This window comes from Rana temporaria, chromosome 6 (assembly GCF_905171775.1).
Source record: "Rana temporaria chromosome 6, aRanTem1.1, whole genome shotgun sequence".
Taxonomy (NCBI): domain Eukaryota; kingdom Metazoa; phylum Chordata; class Amphibia; order Anura; family Ranidae; genus Rana; species Rana temporaria.
In genome coordinates this window covers 103,451,163-103,473,983 of record NC_053494.1, presented here as the reverse complement: position 1 = coordinate 103,473,983, position 22,821 = coordinate 103,451,163, and the positions used below count along the sequence as shown (strand labels likewise).

At 41.8% G+C, this 22,821-nt stretch overlaps 1 protein-coding gene across 1 annotated transcript in view; it reads left to right on the top strand.

The window, feature by feature from the left end:
* Positions 1–22,821, top strand: part of HECW2 (HECT, C2 and WW domain containing E3 ubiquitin protein ligase 2) — a 336,744-nt gene that overhangs the window by 223,473 nt on the left and 90,450 nt on the right. Inside the window, exons 9-10 of the mRNA XM_040358472.1 lie at positions 6,189–6,289; positions 9,415–10,731. Coding sequence (XP_040214406.1) covers positions 6,189–6,289; positions 9,415–10,731 — 1,418 coding nt within the window. The remainder of the gene's footprint in view (positions 1–6,188; positions 6,290–9,414; positions 10,732–22,821) is intronic.

Below are 22,821 nucleotides of genomic sequence, written 5' to 3'. Positions count from 1 at the left end.
GAAGCAGTGGACTGAGTCTGGAGTAGAAACATCCAGAGCCACCGTGTACAGGCGTGTGCAGGAAATGGGCTACAGGTGCCGCATTCCCCAGGTCAAGCCACTTTTGAACCAGAAACAGCGTCAGAAGCGCCTGACCTGGGCTACAGAGAAGCAACACTGGACTGTTGCTCAGTGGTCCAAAGTACTTTTTTCGGATGAAAGCAAATTTTGCATGTCATTCGGTAATCAAGGTGCCAGAGTCTGGAGGAAGACTGGGGAGAGGGAAATGCCAAAATGCCTGAAGTCCAGTGTCAAGTACCCACAGTCAGTGATGGTCTGGGGTGCCATGTCAGCTGCTGGTGTTGGTCCACTGTGTTTTATCAAGGGCAGGGTGAATGCAGCTAGCTATCAGGAGATTTTGGAGCACTTAATGCTTCCATCTGCTGAAAAGCTTTATGGAGATGAAGATTGAATTTTTCAGCACGACCTGGCACCTGCTCACAGTGCCAAAACCACTGGTAAATGGTTTACTGACCATGGTATTACTGTGCTCAATTGGCCTGCCAACTCTCCTGACCTGAACCCCATAGAGAATCTGTGGGATATTGGGAAGAGAAAGTTGAGAGACGCAAGACCCAACACTCTGGATGAGCTTAAGGCCGCTACCGAAGCATCCTGGGCCTCCATAACACCTCAGCAGTGCCACAGGCTGATTGCCTCCATGCCACGCCGCATTGAAGCAGTCATTTCTGCAAAAGGATTCCCGACCAAGTATTGAGTGCATAACTGAACAGAATTATTTGAAGGTTGACTTTTTTTTTTTATTAAAAACACTTTTCTTTTATTGGTCGGATGAAATATGCTAATTTTTTGAGATAGGAATTTTGGGTTTTCATGAGCTGTATGCCAAAATCATCAATATTAAAACAATAAAAAGGCTTGAACTACTTCAGTTGTGTGTAATGAATCTAAAATATATGAAAGTCTAATGTTTATCAGTACATTACAGAAAATAATGAACTTTATCACAATATGCTAATTTTTTCAGAATGACCTGTATAGTTGAGAAGGATAACAAAATGCCAGATAATGTGATTCCATAAAAAGTATTGGGTATTTAAAAAACTTGGACTCACTACACATTGGGTTCCTGCAATTTATGGACTTCACCTTTATTTGTTCATTTGTTTTCAAACATTGATGTATTATTATTGTGAACATATTCAATTAGTGCCGGTTCACACAGGGGCAACCCGACTTACGGCGCGACTTTGCAAGGCGACTTCAGCGCGACTTGGAGCAACTTACAATGCGACTTCAAGTTGCCTCCAGGACAGGCAACTTTGCCAGTGGCCAATCAAACAATAATCAGCTCTGTGGGAGGGAGAGGTTTGCCTGAGAAAACTATTTTCTCTTCCTGTGAAGTTGCTTCAGTTAAGACAGTGATCCGACTTTGAAAGCAACTTCCATTGAAATTAATGGGTACAAGGGGCCAGATTCAAAAAAGAGATACGACGGTGTATCTCCTGATACGCCATCATATCTCTGAGATCCGCCCGTCGTAACTATGCGCCTGATTCATAGAATCAGGTTACGCATAGTTCTCACAAAGATCCGACAGGTGTAATTGACTTACACCGTCGGATCTTTGGCTGCAATTCTAGGCCGGCCGCTAGGTGGCGATTCCATTGCGGTCGGCGTAGAATATGCAAATGACTAGTTACGCCGATTCACGAACGTACGCTTTGCCCATCACTCTAAATTTACGTAGTTTCCGTCGAGATACGAGATTCACGTAGTTTGCGTAAGTCGTCCGTGAATGGCGCTGGACGCCATTTACGTTAACGTCAAAACCAATGACGTCCTTGCGACGTCATTTAGCGCAATGCACGTCGGGTAATTTTACGGACGGAGCATGCGCAGTACGTTCGGCGTGGGAACGCGCCTAATTTAAATGGTGCCCGCCCCATGCAAGTTTACAGGCAAGTGCTTTGTGAATCGGGCACTTACGCTGTAAACTTGCGGCGGTGTAACGTAAATGGCCCAAGTTGCCTACAAGTTGCCTTGAAGTAGTACAGGAACCTTTTCTGAAGTCGGAGCGACTTCAGTAGTGTAAATTAAGACGGCTCCATTCACTTCAATGGAATTTCTCATGTGTCACCCGCAAGTTGCACGACAAGTCGGATCCCAAGTCGCTGTAGTGTGAACCGGCACTTAAGGTTCCACATATTTCTCAATATTGATTTTGAGATCCACAACATTGTTCATTTAGAGATGTGTTTTTAGCGCTGCACTTCTATTTTCATCTTTTTTTTTCCATTTTTTGCAACTGTCTGTTTGCTGTGCTAGCTGCTTTTTATTGTTTAAAAAGGAAAAATTATACTTTAACTTACAAGTATATAGTTCTATATCAATTGATATTTGTGGATCATGTGTGCATGTATGTATATATATATATAAAAATAATCTATCTAGATATATAGATAAACTTTCCTTATTGAGATGATCAAGTTTAGAAAACTAGCAGCTAGTGTTTGATGTAAATAAATAAATAAATGTGTTGCATTGGCAACTGGTCTTGAGCATACTGTAGAATAGATTGTTATTTTTTTTGATATGCAAGCTTATAATATATTTATATGCCTGTTCAGTAGGGCATTGAGTGCATACTATACTGTACATGGACATACTTTTCAGTGAGCCATTATTTCTGTAATAAAAGTAATTTTTTTTTTTTTTTGGGTCTTTATTATGTAATATTGAAATTTTCTGAGATACTGAATAATGGGTTTTTACTAGTTGTAAGCCATAATCCTCTAAATGAAAAGAAAGAAATGCTTGAAATCTATCACTTTATGTCTAATGAATCTATATATGATATGAGTTTCACTTTTGGAATTGAATTACTGAAATAAATGAACTTTTTGATGATATTCTAATTTTATGAGATGCACCTGTACTACTGTATATCTCATGTCTCCTATTTAATCTCAGCAGTTATTGAGCAGGGGTACTGACCATACGCCCTGAAATATACAGCCAGCATATGAAATAGTTATAAAAATAGTTGTGGAAATAAGGAGTAGCAATCATTTAGAATTGTTAGTCACATTACCCACTTGAGCTCCGAAAAATGTTACTCCCTTCATGAGTAGCCCATTTTTTGCCATTGAGCACTGCGCTACTTTAACCGATAATTGCAATGCTGTACCCAAACTAAATTTATATCATTTTTTTCACACAAATAGAGCTTTATTTTGGTGATATTTGATCACCACAGTTTTTTTTATGTTTTGCGATATAAATGAAAAAAGACCCAAAATTTTGGGGGGGAAAACAAAATATTTTCCACTTTCTGCTATACATAAAATCATAAAATAAAAAAATTAAAATTTAACACACAGTCATTAGTTTGAGCACCGCCAGAGATCTGCAAGGTGTCCGTGAACGGTCCTTGCAGTGTCTGCGGTTGATCTAAATGCAGACTTCAGAGTCCTCCCTCCTCCTCTTGTGTATTATGCAGACATGTCAGGGAGCAAGCCTTTGAATTATACGGGGGCGCTGTAACAGACACAAGCTCCGTGGCACAGAGGGAGATACCCAGTGTGTGAAGCAGGCACTGGTGAGTCTGCATTGGGCAAAGACTGAGGGGCTCAGAGTCAGCATTCATGGGCACAGACTGAGGGGTTCAGGATTGATGGGCACAGACTGAGGGGCTCAGAGTCAGCATTGATGGGCACAGGCTAAGAGACTCAGGATTGATGGGCACAGACTGAGTGGCTCAGAGTCACCATTGATGGGCACAGACTGAGGGGTCAGGATTGATGGGTACAGAGACTGAGGGGCTCAGCATTGATGGGCATAGACTGAGGAGCTGCATTTATGGGCACAGAGACTGAGAGGCTCAGCATTGATGGGCACAGTGAGGCTGCATTGATGGACAAATTGAGGCTGCATTTGATGGGCACAGTGAGGTGGCATTGATTGGCACATTGAGGCTGCATTTGATGGGCACTGGTAGGCTGCATTGGATGGGCACTGGTGAGGCTGCATTTGATGGGCAAAGTGAGGCTTCATTTGATGGGCACAGTGATATATATATATACCACAAGCAGTTGTTATATAAATGTTATTTTAAACTTATTTGTACGTGTAGAACTATGCCAGCGAGTAGACATAGAGTATTTGATGGTTTTAATTAGAAATGTACCTCGGTGTCCTTTGGAAATTGTCTGCCACAGCATTGGTCCGTGCCTATCCCTGATCACCTCTGTACTGCCTATAAGAGAAATAAAGGAGGGGTTGTCCGGCCAACTGGTATGGGAGAGACCTGTCATCCGCACTGCCCATCACCTCACTTCATAGTGTGCAACCCGGCTGAGCCTCAGCACCGCTGCATTGCTGAAAAGCAACCAATGGCTGTGCAGCAATGCCGGTTTCTGAAATTCCAGCCAATGAGGCTGTAGCAATGTTCCTGCATGACATTAGCCCTCCAACTTCACGCAGTAATGTGAGAAGGAAGGGGGGCAAAAATACAGAGGAGAATAAGTAAAATAATAAAAGAGGTGATTGAGAACGAAGTTGGAATATATTTTCAGTTAACACATTTTCATACAGAAAAATAAATGTTATAAAACTTGGAAGAAAGATAAATGTTCTGTCCTATGCCCAATACCTTTTATACAACTTACATATCATTCTGAAGGCGTCTGTAATGTTGAAATGCACCTTTTTCTCGAAATAAAGAGATAAAAAAAGCTGTTTATACTTACAGTGAAATGTTTTTACTTATGTTTTTTCCGCAATTGCGTATAGTTTATGTACTTTGTGCGTGTTTTCAAATTAATGTGGGTCGGTCTGGATGAAGTCCCAGTCCAGCCCTGTACATACAGTGGGGATTGAAAGTTTGGGCACCCCAGGTAAAAATTTGTATTAATGTGCATAACGAAGCCAAGGAAAGATGGAAAAATCTCCAAAAGGCAACAAATTACAGATTAGACATTCTTATAATATGTCAAAAAAGTTAGATTTTATTTCCATCATTTACGCCCCTTGATGTAATCCCCCGTGGATTTTGAGGTGTGTTTAGGATCATTATCCATTTGTAGAAGCCATCCTCTCTTTAACTTCAGCTTTTTCACAGATGGCATCAAGTTACCATCCAAAATTTGCTGAAATTTTATTGAATCCATTTTTCCTTCTACTCGTGAAATGTTCTCCGTGCCACTGGCTGCAATACAACCCCAAAGCATGATTGATCCACCCCCATGCTTAACAGTTGGACAGAGGTTATTTTCATTAAATTCTGTGCCCTTTCTTCTCCAAACGTACCTTTGCTCATTCCGGCCAAAAAGTTATATTTTAACCTCATCGGTCCACAGAACTTGTTTCCAAAATGCATCAGGCTTGTCTATATGTTCATTTGCAAAGTTCAAACGCTGATTTTTGTGGTGAGGACGTAGAAGAGGTTTTCTTCTGATGACTCTTCCATGAAGACCATATTTGTACAAGTATCTCTTTATAGTGGAATAGTGTACCACAACTCCAGTGTCTGCCAGATCTTTCTGGAGGGATCGTGCAGTCAAACATGGGTTTTGAATTGCTTTTCTCACAATCCTGCGAGCTGTTCTGTCTGATATTTTTCTTGGTCTTCCAGATCTTGCTTTAACTTCCACTGTTCCTGATGACTGCCATTTCTTAATTACATTCCGAACAGAGGATATTGACATCTGAAAACGCTTTGCTATCTTCTTATAGCCTTCTCCAGCTTTGTAAGCGTCAACTATTTTCAGTTTTCTAGACAACTGCTTAGAGGAACCCATGGTGCTGATTGTTGGGGCAAGGTCAGATGAGTCTGGGCATTTAAAACCTTTGAGATTGACATCACCTGGTCTTCACAGACGATGGTTGAGAACAATCCATGACACTGGCAGGTCTCAGCTTTGCAAAGGGGGAAGTGCATGCTATAAATTCTGCAGGGTGCCCAAACTTTTGCAGATGCCATTTTTTTGTTTTCTGTAATTTTGAAAGTGTAAATGATGGAAATAAAATCTAATTTTTACCTGGGGTGCCCAAACTTTCAATCCCCACTGTATATGTATTTCATCTGTGTGTTTAGCTGTTTACCTGAAAATCAGCTCTAAACTACATTGTAATTTTTTAAACCTAGTAGAGTCTTCATGCAATAATAACATTCAGTCTGCTTTCAGTGATCAAATACTCAGCTATAATCTTGGTAGAAGACTCCCAACCGATCATGTCAGCGGATATCTACAGTTCAAAGTTGAAATTATGTCATCAATTCATGATGGTAAGGACATCAGGTGACCAAAAGACAATCGTAATGTCAGATTTAATGTACAGAAGGCATTAGTCTAGTGTAATATGGGCTCCGAGGAAAGTGTTATATTCACCACCGCATGGTTTGCTAATTTTTCTATATTACTGATTTCTGTTTTATGTGTTTCTAAAAGACAGTTGAAGAAAATTCCACCTTTCTCTGGGGGAAATATTAAGCCATTTAGTGTTTGCTATTCAGAAGAAAGAATCACTTTTCTTGAGAATAATAATTTCTGTAAATTTAACACCTAAATAGTCAGATAGTAATAGCATGCAAAGGAATTATGATTGATAATTATGTAATATTTGGGAATGTTAGTTTAACCACTTAAGGACCGCCTCACGCCGATATACGTCAGCAGAATGGCACGGCTGGGCACAATTACGTACCTGTACGTGATTGTTAAATGCCCAGCCATGGGTGGGCGAGCACCCGTGACCCGGTCTGAAGCTCCATGACCATGGCCACCTGACCCGTGGACCCGATCGCCGCCGGAGTCGCGGGAACGGTACCCGGAGCTGAAGATCGGGGAGAGCCGTGTGTGTAAACCCACCTTCCCTGTTCTTCGTTGTGGCGCTGTCATTGATCGTCTGTTCCCTGATATAGGGAAAGGCGATCAATGACGTCACACGTCCAGCCCCGCCCCCCTACAGTTAGAAACACATATGAGGTTGCACTTAACCCCTTCAGCGCCCCTAATGGTTAACTTCCAAACTGCAATTGTCATTTTCACAGTAAACAATGCATTTTTATAGCATTTTTTGCTGTGAAAATGACATTGGTCCCAAAAATTTGTCAAAATTGTCCGGTGTGTCCGCCACAATAACGCAGTCACCAAAAAAAATCTATTTTTGTTTATAGCGCAAAAAATAAAAACTGCAGAGGTGATCAAATACCACCAAAAGAAAGCTCTATTTGTGGGGAAAAAAAGGACGTCAATTTTGTTTGGGAGCCACGTCGCACGACCGCGCAATTGTCAGTTAAAGCGACGCAGTGCCGAATCGCAAAAATTGGCCTGGTCCTTTACCTGCATTTTGGTCCTGGTCTTAAGTGGTTAAAGTTTAATGAGAATTGTACCGGTACTCACATGGCTTAGTGAATTTACACCTATAGGACATGGGCATACTTTAATAGCTCAGGCTATAAAAATTTCCAGTGATTAACCACTTAAGACCCGGACCTTTAGGCAGCTAAAGGACCCAGCCAGGTTTTGCGATTCGGCACTGCGTCGCTTTAACAGACAATTGCGCGGTCGTGCGACGTGGCTCCCAAACAAAATTGGCGTCCTTTTTTTCCCCACAAATAGAGATTTCTTTTGGTGGTATTTGATCACCTCTGCGTTTTTTATTTTTTGCGCTATAAACAAAAATAGAGCGACAATTTTGAAAAAAATGCAATATTTTTTACTTTTTGCTACAATAAATATCCCCCAAAAATATATATAAAAAAAATGTTTTTCCTCAGTTTAGGCCGATACGTATTCTTCTACCTATTTTTGGTAAAAAAAATCGCAATAAGCGTTTATCGGTTGGTTTGCGCAAAATTTATAGCGTTTACAAAATAGGGGATAGTTTTATTGCATTTTTATTATTTTTTTTTTTTTTTACTACTAAAAATTTTAAAATTCTAATTCGGAAAAACAGCTATATTCTTTCTATTTTCTTCTATTCTTTTTGCTTGTATGTGGGAAATTTCAAGGGGTATGAATACTTTTTCAAGGCACTGTAAATTGTAAACAGAAAAAACAAACTCCTGCGCACGGGTGGATTGTCCAACAGTTAATCAATGTTCCGCATGGAAACTTTCCACAAATGTCAAAAATGGTAACAGTGGCCTTGCTGCCCTTCTGGGACGGGGAGCATCCTAGCAGAGAACAAAAAAGAAGAAAAAGAAAGGCGCACCAGCCTAGTGTGTTACCGTTGACAATTTATTAAATAGGAATGGTAATAAAAAACTACTCACAAGAGAATTGGTATAAAAGGCTTGTCAACAACGAGATAGATAGATACCCCTCAATAGATAGATAGATAGATACCCTCAAACCACACTCCAGAATAGGGGGGATAGAGGTGTGTGTCCCCCCTATTCTGGAGTGTGGTTCGAGGGTATCTATGTCATCGTTGTTGACAAGCCTTTTATACCAATTCTCTTGTGAGTATTTTTTTATTACCATTCCTATTTAATAAATTGTCAACAGTAAACACACTAGTCTTTCTTTTTCTTATTTTTTGTGCACTGTAAATTGTACCTGTCTATCTGCAGCCCTCTCTTCTCTGCATCCATTTAAAGTACTGAATTTTTAGGCTTGTCTGAAATTTAGAAAAAAGAGGGGCGTAGAGCTAAAGTTACACTCTGTAGAGCTCACACAGGAACAGAGCTGAGGCTGTCAGTTAACTGGAGGTCCCTCCCCTGTCACCTTTTTTTTCTTGGTGTCAGAAAAATTATCAGAAGTGATTCATGCTGATGGTAGAAGACAGAAATGGCACTTAGTGCTCTTAACTGAGACAAGTACACACTATAGAGGGATATGCTTTGTTCATATTTAATGTCTGAGGTTTAAAACCACTTTAACACATGCTACTTGTTTAGCTCACACCATAGAGCATCATTTGTTACATCTGTGTATTGATCAATTGCTACTCTTAGCATTTAATCACAAGTGAACTACTAAAAAAAGCTGGATACAGTAAAACCTTGGTTTGAGAGTAACTTGGTTTGAGAGCGTTTTGCAAGGCAAGCAAAATGTTTTAATACATTTTGCCTTGATATACAAGCAATGTCTTGATATAAGAGTAGCATCATGTCACAACTGAGTATAAAAAAGAAGAGGTGCCTCTAAGTGTACCAATATGGTTACATTTAATGAAGGTACAACATTTAGCAACTTATTGCTACACTTAGAGGTGCCTCTCTTCTCTTTTATACCCTGTAAAAAAAATGCTTAGGATTACAAGCATGTTTCTGGAACGAATTATGCTCGCAAACCAAGGTTTTACTGTATATTGTTGTAATTTTTTTATATAAAGATATATTTAACCATAATTTATATACTGTTTTTATTATTACTTATTAAATCTATCCTTATTCACATACAGATGCTTCTCCAGAGGCAGTGGGCACAATGCTTGCAGCAAGTAACATAAATGGAGACCTTGGTACACCTTCTGATGATGAAGAGATGCCGACTGGTCAAGATATGCATTCCACGTGTTCCAATGGCCCAGTTTTTGCAGAATCCTTTTTAGATGGATTAAGATGTGGCACTTCTGCCGAGACAGACTGTGAAGAGGCAGCTGGTGCTATTTCAAGGATTTCACCCATCCGTAGTCGCCAGGATTCACTCAATGACTACCTTGATTCCCTTGAACAAAGCAACAGTGCAAAATGCGGTGCTTCTACATCTGTTCCCTGCGATCGATCATTAGGCGCATCACCAAAGCTAAGAAGCAGTTTTCCCACTGACACAAGACTTAATGCCATGCTTCACATTGATTCAGATGAAGAAGATCACGAATTTCGTCAGGAATTGCTATGTAATTCCCCTCTACTGGACGAAGGTGGCCTTGTTTTTCTTTGTGGTACTAATAAAACAAAAGATAATTGTTTGGGTTCAGCAGCAAATCAAGTGGAAATTGGCAACTGTGATAATGCACAACTGAATTCCCAAACCTCTGATATGAGTGGAAGTAACACGCAGGCCGTTAGTTTAGACCTGCCAGCTGGAGAAACAGCTGATCAGGAGGATGGCATTACCGTGGCAGTTAATGTTGAGGTGGAGGGTGATGCTGCATTATGTATTGCTATGGAAACACAGGCATCCTCAGCTGTAACTTCTGAGAGACAGGAGGGGATCCCAAACAGGGAAAGTAATGTGGATACAAATTCTACTGATTCAATGATGGGTACATCTTCTCAGGTATTGTCTGTAATGGGTGCAAGCAGCTCATTACATACACAGACTTCTTGTGAAAGCAGTAGAATTGCAGAGGAAGGGGCAAGTCAAAATAATAATGGTACATTTTTTCATTGTAATGCTACTTCTAGCAGTTTTACACACAATGCCTGCTCTTCATCTTTAGAAAGTACAGAAATCGCTGGGTTTTCCCAAAAAGACAGAGGATGTGAGGCCTGTGAATTTCAATCTGAGAGTTCTGGTGGTTTAGAAGTACAGGCTTCTCTATGCAACCCTTGTTCTCTTCCAATTGTAAACATCACCCGAAATAAAGATGGAGATCAAGGTGGAACAGAATTACAGAATGAAGTAGAAGGGACAGAGGAAATTTGGCAGAGAAGGAACTTGCAAACAGTTTCAATCAGTGGTCAGTCGACTCAGGATGAAGATACTGGTAGCATGCAGGGAGCATGCAGAAGTATGATACAGTCAAGTGTACAAAGTGAAGGTGCCTCAGCAGGTACTTCGTTTTAACAAATGTTTTTCTATTTAGCCTTAAATGTAAGCCAAAAGTAGTTGACACTAGTTTACAAGCTTATTTTATTAAAGCAGTGGAAAAATAATGATAGTGTGCAAATTTTAGTGACCCACAGCAGCAATCGCCTCTGTACTGGGGTTACAAAGGCTTATGCCCTGTACACACGATTGGACCTTTGTCTGACCAAATTCACATCGGAATCCCAACGGAATTCCATCGGAGGAAAAGAGAACATGTTCTCTATGTAATCTTCGATGGAATTCATCGGAATTTCTGATGGAATTTCTCCGATGGGGCCAGAGATGGACTGGCCATTGGGACTACAGGGAGTTTCCCGGTTAGCCGATGGCTCAGTGGGCCGGCTTCAGTGACAGCGGCCTGGGAGTTTCTCACTTCTGCCTAATCTTGTCCCATAAGGGGGGGCACCAAACTGATTCTTTGCCCCGGGAGAAATAATGTCTAGCTTCCCCACTGGTACTGCCTATAAGAGTACCAGTACCAGCCGTCCTACTCTAATAAAGTAAAACGGCTAGTGGCTAGTGAAGGGGGAGAGGGGGCTTGGGTCGCCGGGGGGGGGGGGGTGAGGGAGTTGTCTGGCCGCTGTGGGAGAGACCTGTCAAAGTGGGCCAGTCTGGATGAAGTCCAGGGCCAAATTTTTGTCCCAGTCCAGCCTTGGATGGGGCATACATGCGGTCGGAATTTTCGATGGAAAAAGTCCATCTGACTTTTTCCATCGGAAATTCCGATCATGTGTACGAGGCCTTAGTGAACCCATAGCCATGAGATGATTTTGCCAGTCTTATGTCTGTAGGGGGTCCACTGAGCTGGCCAGCTTGCTGCTGTTGAGCCCTGACCAGCTTCACTTTCCTATTCAACTCCTCTCCCCTGTACATTGTATTCTAAAGACTTCTTGTGAGCGCCTGCGTAAGCATGGGTGGATGGTGCCAACACATTTGAAAGTCCTCTTATGTGTGTGGGCAGCTTATACTCTATATAGCCAAAGATTTGTGGACATCTGACCATTACATACGAGTTTGTTGGACATTCCTTCTCAGAACCATGGACTTTAACATGGAGTTTGCCCTCCTTTTGTGGCTATAGCAGCCTTCACTGTTCTGGGAAGGTTTTAAACAGGTGAGGGGCATGTCTGTGGGAATATGTGTCCATTTAGCCAATAAGGGCATTTGTGAGTTGAGTTACTGATGCCAGACAAGGAGAGCTGACATGCAATCAGTGTTCCAATTCATCACAATAAGGTTTACTAGGATTGAGGTCAAGGCTGTATGTAGGCCTCTTGAGTTCTTCCGCATTGAATGCCTCAATGTTTTTGTGTTTCTAACTTTGCCAACAGGGTCATATTCATGCTTAAAAGAGATGTATGGTTCTTTTTTTTTTTTTCGTTCTTTTTTAACCTAGGTGGATGCAGCATTTCTCCGATGTTGCATCTGTTCCCTCGTGTCTTTAACACTGAGAACCAAGCGATCGAACACAGCCGATCGCTCAGTTCTTACAGCTCCGTGAGCAGAGAGCTGGTGACTGTCAGTGAGCAGCTCTCTTCTCTGCCTCCCTGCGTTTACTGGAGCGCTGGGCTGTGGAGGGGGCAAGAGCGGCCGGCTCAGCCTCTCAGCGTTTCGCTGAGAGGCTGAGCCAGGTGCCGGTCCATGCATGTGGATGAATCCTGACTCCATTGTTGCAATCTTGCCCGAGCCTAGACCGGCTCTCTAACTTCAGCTCACTGTCTGCTGAAAACAGGCACACAGGACTGCAGAACAAACTGCACTCCTGTAATCCACAGGAGAAGTACAGCCAAAATAAGCTTTGGCTGTACTTCTCCTTTAAACATAAAAGGGGTCCTACCCCAAACTGTTACCACAAGTAACACAGCACACAGTTGTCTAAAGTGTATTCATTTGTTGTAGCATTAACAGTATTTTTTGATGGAAACACCTAAACTCAATAATTTGGACGGGTACCCACATACTTTTTTTCAAATGATTTGTTATTATGGGCTACTATTCTTTCCAGATGACCATTACTGTTTATACTGCCTTATTAAATACATAAAAAAAAATTGATCTTGAAGTGGTACTAAAAACCCAAAAGCAAAATGTAATATTTTGCAGCTTATCGGTTCTAATGCCCTGTACACACGATCGGTCAATTTGATGAGAACGGTCTGATGGATTTTTCCATCAGTTAACTGATGAAGCTGACTGATGGTCAGTCGTGCCTACACACCATCAGTTAAAAAAACGATCGTGTCAGAACGCGGTGAAGTAAAACACGACGTGCTGAAAAAAAACGAAGTTCAATGCTTCTAAGCATGCGTCGACTTGATTCTGAGCATGCGTGGATTTTTAACCGATGGATGTGCCTACAAACAATCGTTTTTTTTCTATCGGTTAGGTATCCATCGGTTAATTTTAAAACAAGTTTCACATTTTTTAACTGATGGATAAATAACTGATAGGGCCCACACCCGATCGGTTTGGTCTGATGAAAACGGTCCATAAGACCGTTCTCATCGGATTGACCGATCATGTGTACGCGGCATTAGATGTGATTAAGATTTCCTTTATTTTCTCTTTTTAATCTGGCCAGTGGGTCTGTTATTTTGAACTTCCTTTAACAGACCAAGCTGTCCCCCAAAATGTTAAGTTAGAAGGTTAAGGCAAATTATTTAACACTGGCAGGGGTGCTTAGAATGGTCAGCTTTTATTCATTTTATCTTAAACATTTTTCCCAAAAGGAAAAAAACTGTAACTGGCAAAAAAGCTACTACTACCATCCCCACAGGTTGACCATGTTGCTGTCCAAAGGTGTCTATGATGCTCCCCCATAGAGTGGAGCCACCCCAGGACAGGAAGTGTGTTACTGGCTGCATTACTTGGTTAAAACAAACGAAACATAAAAAAAAGAAAAAATAATGCACCTCAATGCATTATGAAGGGACTGGTAAGCATTTCGTTTTTGGGTTTATTACTGCTTTTAAAGTGATTGTAAAGTCTTGTTTTTCCCCTATAAAAATTAAAAACATATTATACCTACCTGCTCTGTTGCAGTGGACTTGCACAGAGCAGCCCGAATCCTCCTCTCCTCGTGTCCCTCTTCTGTGATCCTGGCCCCTTCCTTGTGTTTAGTGCCCCCACAGCAAACAGCTTGCTATGGGGGCACCCAAGCTGAGTCACAGATACATTCAGACAAGGAACCTCCTCTCTCCCCTGATTTGCTAGCTGACTATGATTGACAGCAGTGGGAGCCAATCAATAAGGAGAATCTCAGGCGGCTGAAACATGCGTGGACAGAGAGGGACCTCAGGTAAGTGTTAGGGGGGGGGGGGGCTGCTGCACACAGAAGGCTTTTTATATTAAAGGGGAGTTCCAGCCTTTTAGTGTTTATTAAATGTCAGCAGCTACAAAAAGTGTAGCTGCTGACTTTTAATAAACAGACACTTATCTTCTCCACGGTCCAGCGACGTGGCCACCCGGAGCTCCGCTCCTCTCCTCTCCCCCCCTCTCTGGCCGGCGCCTTCATTCATAGTGTGGGCACCCTGCCATGACAGCTTTTGGCTTCACGCCCGGGTACTCACTGCGCATGCGCCTGTCGCACTGCGAACCTGTCACGTGTCCCTGGAGATCGCTAAAGGGAGGGGCCGCCTAAGGCGAGAAGAGAAGTCGCTGAGGCAGTCCCTGGGCGGAAGTAGGAAGTGGGACAGGAAGTCCCACTCCTACTGAAGCCCCACCCCCCCCCCAAAAAAAAATGACACACCAAATGTGGCATGTAAGGGGGTCGAGGAGTGCTTAAAGTGGAAGTTCCACTTTTGGGTGGAATTTCGCTTTAATGCCTAAAATGCTTTAAGATAAAAAACCTTCTTCCTTTACAACCCCTTTAAGTTTTCGTTTGTGTGTAGCCAGCATGAAATTTAATGGAAAGCCAAACCCTTGTTTTTAGTCTTGGATAGAGTAGCGAAGGATTAGATCTTCTGTGTGTTTTGTTTTTTTGGGCAAACCCTTTATTTTTCCTGGTGACTTTTGTCATTGAGAAACAAAGTGAGGTTATATCCAAAATATAAGAGTTGTCACCAGAACAAAAGGTGAGCGTTAATCATTCAGTGGGGACAAATGTTCCAGTGACAACTCTGTAATATGACAGTAATCCTCACTCGGGGGAGATTTTCTTTAAGTTCCTGTTATGTCTCCAAGACAGAAAGTGATGGATATCTTCCTGATAGAAATATTAACCCTTCCCCGCTCTATGCAAAAAAATAAAAAAAAGTTTTAGCTGTACATTTTAAACTCATCTTGGGACAATGCCTTTAATAACATTGTTAAAAAAGCAATGAGGTGCAGTAAGTTAATGCAACCAGTAAAGTTACAATTTTCCTGGGTGCATATTGAGCGGTTGCTGTAATTCATGTGATTGATTTATGTACATCAAACGTAATTGTAATGTATATGGCATATAGAGTGTGCCATATGCGTTAAAGCTGAACTCCAGGAATTATTTGTATTGCATATTTACATTGGTCCAGCTTGGCACAGTGTAAGTTTGCATTGCTCATAGATGATAAACTGCTGGGAAAAGTTGAAGTCACAGTAGTCAATGCCAACACAGTGATAGTCACAATTAGGTATGAGCTGAACACCCCTCGGTTCGGTTTGCAGCAGAACATGCGAACAGGCAAAAAGTTTGTTCGAACATGCGAACACCGTTAAAGTCTATGGGACACGAACATGAAAAATCAAAAGTGCTCATTTTAAAGGTTAATATGCAAGTTATTGTCATAAAAAGTGTTTGGGGATATGGGTCCTGCCTCAGGGGGCATGTATCAATGCAAAAATACGTTTTAAAAACTGTCATTTTTTCGGGAGCAGTGATTTTAATAATTCTTGGAGTGAAACAATAAAAGTGAAATATTCCTTTCAATTTTGTACCTGGGGGGTGTCTAAAGTATGCCTGTAAAGTAGCGCATGTTTTCCATGTTTATAACAGTCCCTGCACAAAATGACATTTCTAAAGGGAAAAAAGTAATTTAAAACTACTCGTGGCTGTAATGAATTGTTGGGTCCCGGTAATACAGATAAAAATCATTGAAAAAAAATGTGTGGGGGTCCCCCCAAATTCCATTACCAGGCCCTTCAGGTCTGTTATGAATATTAAGGGGAACCCTGCGCCAAATAAAAAAAAATGGTGTGGGGTTCCCCCCAGAAATCCATACCAGACCTTTCAGAAGGTACAGGAGGTCCCTGATCATAGAGCTTACATTATAAAGGGAGGGGGTGGTGGTGCAAAAGGTATTAGATGTGGAGAATGATATGATAGGGGTGGCTCAGGGACAGTTGTTAGGTGGGTGTGGGATAGGTTTCCCTGAATAAATGAGTTTTCAGGGATCTCCTAAAGGTGGACAGATTAGAGGCTGATCGGACATACCAGGGCAGGGAGTTCCAGAGGATGGGAGAGGCTCTGGAGAAGTCCTGAAGGCGAGCATGGGAGGAGGTAACAAGGGAGCTAGAGAGCAGGAGGTCCTGGGAGGAGCGGAGGAGGCGATATCTGCAGATGAGGTTGGCGATGTAGCTGGGGGCAATGTTGTGGATGGCCTTGTATGTTGTGGTTAGCATTTTGAATTTTATAGGGTGGGGTAAGGGAAACCAGTAAAGGGATTGGCAGAGAGGAGCAGCAGTCATGGATCAGTTAGTGAGGTGTATTAGTCTAGGAGCAGAATTCATAATAGACTGAAAGGGGGATAGCCCGCTTAAGGGCAGGCCATTATGGAGAGCGTTGCAGTAGTCAAGGTGGGAAATAATCAAGGAGAGAATAAGGTTCTTTGTGGTGTCATTAGTCAGGAAGGGTCTGGAGATGTTGCAGAGGTTAAGGCGGCAGGATTTAGCCAGTGATTGGATGTGGGGGCTAAAGGGAGAGATCAGAGTCAAGGATTAAGCCCAGCACCCTGGCATGTGTGGAGGGAGTTGGTTGTGCTGTTGATCTTAATGGTAAAGTCATGGAGGGGGGGAGGAAATATAACAAGCTCAGTTTTAGAAAGATTGAGTTTGAGAAAGTGGTATGTCATTCAGTAAGTTTAAGATCCGTGAGGAGATCGAGGGGGTGAGTTGAGGAGGGGAAAGATAAATCTGGGTGTTGTCGGCATAGAGGTGGTATTGGAAGCCATGGGAGGTTATCATCTGGCCCAGGGAAGAGGTATAGAGCGAGAATAGGAGGGGCCCAAGGATGGAGCCTTGGGGTATGCAAAACAATGCAATTTATGCAATACAAATAATACCTGGAGTTTAGCTTTAAATATGCCGCTGTGATGAATCATTTTGTTTATTTAATTGAGGATGCAAAGTCTATGATACTGCACTAATTGTTGAGTTGTACAAGCTTAGATAATAAGCCATAGACGTATCCATGGTAAATGTACAGTCTTAATTTTTCAAGGATACTTTTATGCTATGTGCAAATGGTTGGAATTTCGGACAACAAATGTTTGATGTGAGCTTGTTGTCGGAAAATCTGTGTATGCTCCATTGGAAATTTGCTGTCGGATTTTCCGACAACAAATGTTTGACAGCTGGTTCTCAATTTTTCCGATAACAAAAATTCTTGTCGGAAATTCTGATTGTCTGTATGCAATTCCGAAGCACAAAAATCCCTTGCATGCTCGGAATCAATTTGATGCATGCTCGGAATCATTGAACTTAAGTTTTCTCGGCTTGTCGTAGTGTTGTACGTGACCACGTTCTTGATGATCGGAATTTACGACAACATTTGTGTGACCGTGTGTATGCAAGACAAGTTTGAGCCAACATTCTGTCTGAAAAAAATCCACGGTTTTGTTGTCGAAATGTCCGATCGTGTGTACGTGGCATTAGTCAGCAGAGAGTTTAAAGACAAAAAATCACCAAAACAAACTTTTCTAAAGCATGGGCAAACAGCAGACTACAACATGTTAAAGCTCAACTCTGGCATAAGCAATTATTGTCATAAATACAAGAGGCATGTGTATTCTTCCCCAAATCTTGGGGTGCCTTTGTAAATTTTATCAAGATCTGTGCTGGAAGCTTTTCCTCTGTGCAGAAGCATCCTGCAAGAAAGACCAGGCACTGCTGCCCTTTCTCCTTGTGGAAAGAGGGCACAAGGTCTTGTATCTGCACCCTTTAGTTTTCGCAGGTAGGGTGGACCTTTTGGGTCCCTATCACAACTCTGCTCTCTGCAAAGAGTAAAGCCCACACATCGATTATCTCACTGTTATTTTTATTTGTTAAAAATGGGTTTTGCAATGGCATTAAGTTTACGCCAAGACCATTTATATCCTTGTTTTTTAAAAATATGTTTTATTGATTTTCATATAAAGGTTGTACAAAAAAGAAGGAAAACCTTTCAATACAAAAAATAAAAAATACATAGAGAACTATTAAACCACATGTCTTAACAATGCATGTCAGCCAGAAATGGGTTTGGTGATGTAAACGGAAGGAAGCAAATTACTCATAAACAACAATATAGACAAGTCCTAGTATCCTGGATCTAGAGGGGTCATAGTGAGTGGATTGTCAATCCAAGTACCCCACAGCTTATCAAGGGCTTTGGTTTCCTCCTAAGTTCAATAGTAAGCTTATATTAGGGTAGTTTTTATTAATTAACTCCAGCCAATTATTCAATGTGGTGGTGAACGTATCTTTCCAGGATAGTAGAACACATTTTTTCACATACAAATACAATATACACAACAGACACTTCGATATAGAAAGGTCACCAAACACTCCCAAAAAACTATTACATTAGGGAAACTCAATACCAAAGATATAAAAAAGTTATTTTCAGACCAACAATTTATATCTTTATTGTATTATTTTAGGTGGTCCTAGAGGCTCAAGGTTTTTAAAAAACCTTCTGTGTGCAAAAGCCCCCCTAATACCTGAGCCCCATCTCCATCCAGTGATGTGTACTCCCTGGAGACTCTCACTCCTCATTGGTTGAGGCAGCAATGGGAGCCGTTGGCTCCTGCTGCTGTTAATCACAGTCAGTGAGCCATTCTTAGGAGAGGGAAAGGGTGGGGGCGAGCTGCGTGTGAATGGACACACAGAGCCATGACTTGGGAGCTAGCCTGCTTGGGTGCCCCCAGAGCAAGATCCTTGCTTTGGGGGCATTTGGCAGGAGGGAAGGGCTGGGAGCACGGGCGGAGGACCCAAGAAGAGTAGGATCCAGGCTGCTCTGTGCACAGAGCGGGTAAGTATGACCTGTTTGTTATTTAAAAAAAAAACTAAGGGCCGGATTCACAAAGAGTTACGCTGGCGTATTAGTAGATACGCCGACGTAAATCGGAATCCAAGCCCGTCGTAAGTTTAAGTGTATGCTCAAACTGAAATACACTTAAACCTAGCTAAGATACGACAGCCTGCGCCGTCGTATCTTAGGGTGCAATTTTCCCACTGGCCGCTAGGTGGCGCTTCCGTTGATTTCGGCATAGAATATGTAAATTACTAGATACGCCGATTCACGAACATACGCTTGCCCGCTTGCGCCGTTTTCGTAAGAGATATGCCGCGTAAATATAAACATGCCCCCTAGGTGGCGTAGCCAATGTTAAGTATGGCCGTCGTTCCCGCGTCGAAATTTGAACATTTTACGTTGTTTGCGTAACTCGTCCGTGAATGGGGCTGGACGTAATTTACGTTCACGTCGAAACCAATGACGTCCTTGCGGCATACTTTGGAGCAATGCACACTGGGAAATTCCACGGACGGCGCATGCGCCGTTCGGGAAAAACGTCAATCACGTCGGGTCACCAATAATTAACATAAAACACGCCCCCTCATCCTCATTTGAATTACGCGCGCTTACGTCGGCCTCATTTACGCTACGCCGCCGTAACTTAGGAGGCAAGTGCTTTGTGAATACAGCACTTGCCTCTCTGACTTACGGCGGCGTAGCGTAAATACGATACGCTGCGCCGCCGTAACAATGCGCGCCCCTACCTGAATCCGGCCCTAAGACTTTACTATCACTTTGAGCCCAGGTTCACACTGGGTACGATTTGGTACGATTTGAGATGCGATTTCACATGTCAAATCGGAGGCATTTGCCGGCAATTGTCGGCAATGGCACCGTCCTAATTGGTGCGACGCCGCATCTGCGGCGCTGCACCGATTTCAAAAAGTAGTTCCTGTACTACTTTTTGCGATTTCGGGCCGCGATTTACATTGAACCCTGCACATATGTCTCTTAAATCGCGGCCAAAATCGCAGCCGCGAAATCGAGATTTTGCCGCGATTTTGAATTCGCGATTTTGAATTCGCAGCAGTGTGAACCTAGCCTAAAGGAATCTTTTTGTGCCCAGAGTTCAACATTACCTCTTTTACCGGTTAAAAAGCATTTGTTACGACGAAAATTGAAAATCCTCTGGTTCAACAGGAATCAGTCGATATTCGGTCAATGTGTACAGCTGTCTGTCCAACAGAAGCCAGGCTTACCACCAGCATTTGTCAAAGGGACGTGCTGGAAAACCAACATCCGATCAGGTTGCAGCCAATGGCTTTGAGTCCTGATCTGTGAATATCCCAGCTATCAGAATTCAATAGAACAGCAGGGGGGTCGCCGCACCAACATCACTTGTGTTGGTACAACAATCTGTCAGTTTTTTTTCCAGTCAGCACGCTGGTTGGCTTACTCTGCTCTTTTGTGAAGTAAGCAAATTTTTGAATTTCCAGCACTTCCAATGCAGTAAAGCCTGGTTGGCTAACAATTCAGCCTATTCCTGTCTGAATGCAGATGCGCCCAGATGATGCTACTATTTAAATATACTTTTAGCATTTTTAATGGATATGTACTTGATTTAAATTGGGCAGTCCTACACTAACAATTTACATGTTTTATTAAAGGGGTTGTAAAGGAAAAACATTTTTTTTTTCATAATAAGCATCCTTTACCTGCAGACATTCATCTTTTCACTTCCTCATTGTTCGTTTTTGCTCAGAAGTTGCTCTATTTCTTCTCTGTTCTGTTCACTTCCTGCTTGTCTGATTGTTACTCACCACCGTGAAGGGAGGCTTTACTGCGGTGGTCAGTAACGTGCTCACCCCCTCCTGGGAACTACATCTGTGCGGCAGGATGCTCTCTACGCGTTAGAGACTTCAAGGATGTGTGAATTACTGGGCGTGCCACAATTCATATTGGGAAATGTAGTTCTTACACGAACGAGCGCCGCAAACCAGGAAGTGAATGAGAGAACAGAAACTAGAACGCCGGAGGTGATATAGATGAAGGAATTTAATAGGTATTTACTTCTATACACTATTCTGTCTGTCTACCTTGCAGACATTAATTTTAGGCAACAAAAATGTTTTCCTTTACAACTCCTTTTACTTTGGTACATTTTAGACACAAACCAGCAAGTCAGTGCCACACTCATATAATATTATACTGTATAGATGTATGTAACCATGTGAACCAAATAATATTCTATACCAAAATATAGTACACTTCATCAAAACTAAAAGAATAATTTGCTCAAATAAAACTCAAATTGCTTAATATTGCTTTAGATTCTGAACAATACACATCTTGTGATAATATTGTGTCACCTTCTTAGTGCCTTTGCCCTGATTATTTGTTCACATTAAAGTGGACAATAATACACCTCCAAACTTTCCACCAGTGATCGCACCCCAAAAGTGAATGCACTCACCAGATGTGCTGACCCCTTAAATTAATAAATGGGTCCGCATGAGCTTTATACAGTATTCAACTCCTCCGCACTGCTTCCAGAATGATCATTTATATTCTCTGGTTCATAAGTTTGCTGCAGCTTTAATATTAAGTCTTTCCAGTGCTACACCGCATAGACCGGTCATAAAAGCCAAAAATACAAATGCTCTATAGTGTTGTATATTTTATTAGCCAATAAAATGAATGTAATAAAAGTAATAAAATATACAAAACTCTAGACCTTTTGTTTTTTGGCTTTTATGACCGGTCTATGCGGTGTAGCACTGGAAAGACTTAATATTAAAGCTGCAGCAAACTGGGATTAGCTGATTAGAGTGAGCCTAGAATATTGCACCTTTTCACAATATTCTAATTTTCTGAGATTGTGAATTTGGGGTTTTCATGAGCTGTAATGCCTCGTACACACGACCGGTTTTTCTGTTAGGAAAAAAAACCGACCTTTTTTCCCGACGTGCTTCCTCTCCAGCCTGCCTTGCATACAGACGATCATGCCAAATCCCGACTGACCAAAGTGCGACTATAAAGGGGAAGTTCCATTCAAATGACGCCACCCTTTGGTCTGCTTTTGCTTATCCTCGTGTTAGTAAAAGTTTGGTGAGAGACGATTCACAATTTTCAGTCTTCGTGCTTTTCAGTCCAAATATGTGTTAAAATAAATCCGTGCAAGTATATTTAAAAACACCAGTGACAGCAAAAGTATTTGGTATTCGACTTGGTATGGTTGAAGGTGATCAGTGGACAGCTGCCTCTACTAATTGCTTCCACCTAAGTGGAGCAAGAAAGTGTTGAGAAGAAAAAGAAAGTAGAGTTGGCGCCAAATGCTCCATAAAAGAGGCTCCTAGTGTAAGGTGTAGTGTGCAAAAAATACACAAAGTGCTAGACGATCCAAAGTGCCAAGTGTAAACTACTAGAATGATTCCACAGTATATATCATAAATGCAGCTATGAAAAAATATATTTTATGTAATTTGTTTATTTATTACAGTGCTGTGCAAATTAAAGTGGTAATGTGCCTATGTAAACACTGCTAGGTAAAGAAAATGTTCAAAATGTAAAATTCCTGTGCCATTAGGGTACCTATATTAACCCTTTAAAAGATGTGCTGATAAACAAAAACGTTTTTTTATTTTTTTTCAGTGCAATATAATGTCCTTATTGGAAGTAAACAAATCCAATTGCCAAGTGCTGAGTGATTCTAAAAGTGCTTTGTGCTCTTGTTGTATGCCGTGATCACTGCAATCCATGCTCTTATACACCCCGCACTCACCAACTTTTTCACCCCTTCTTAGGGTCTGGTGCCTTCACAGTATAGGCCACTGTGTAACCCTCTGGCCGTTACTCGTCCGG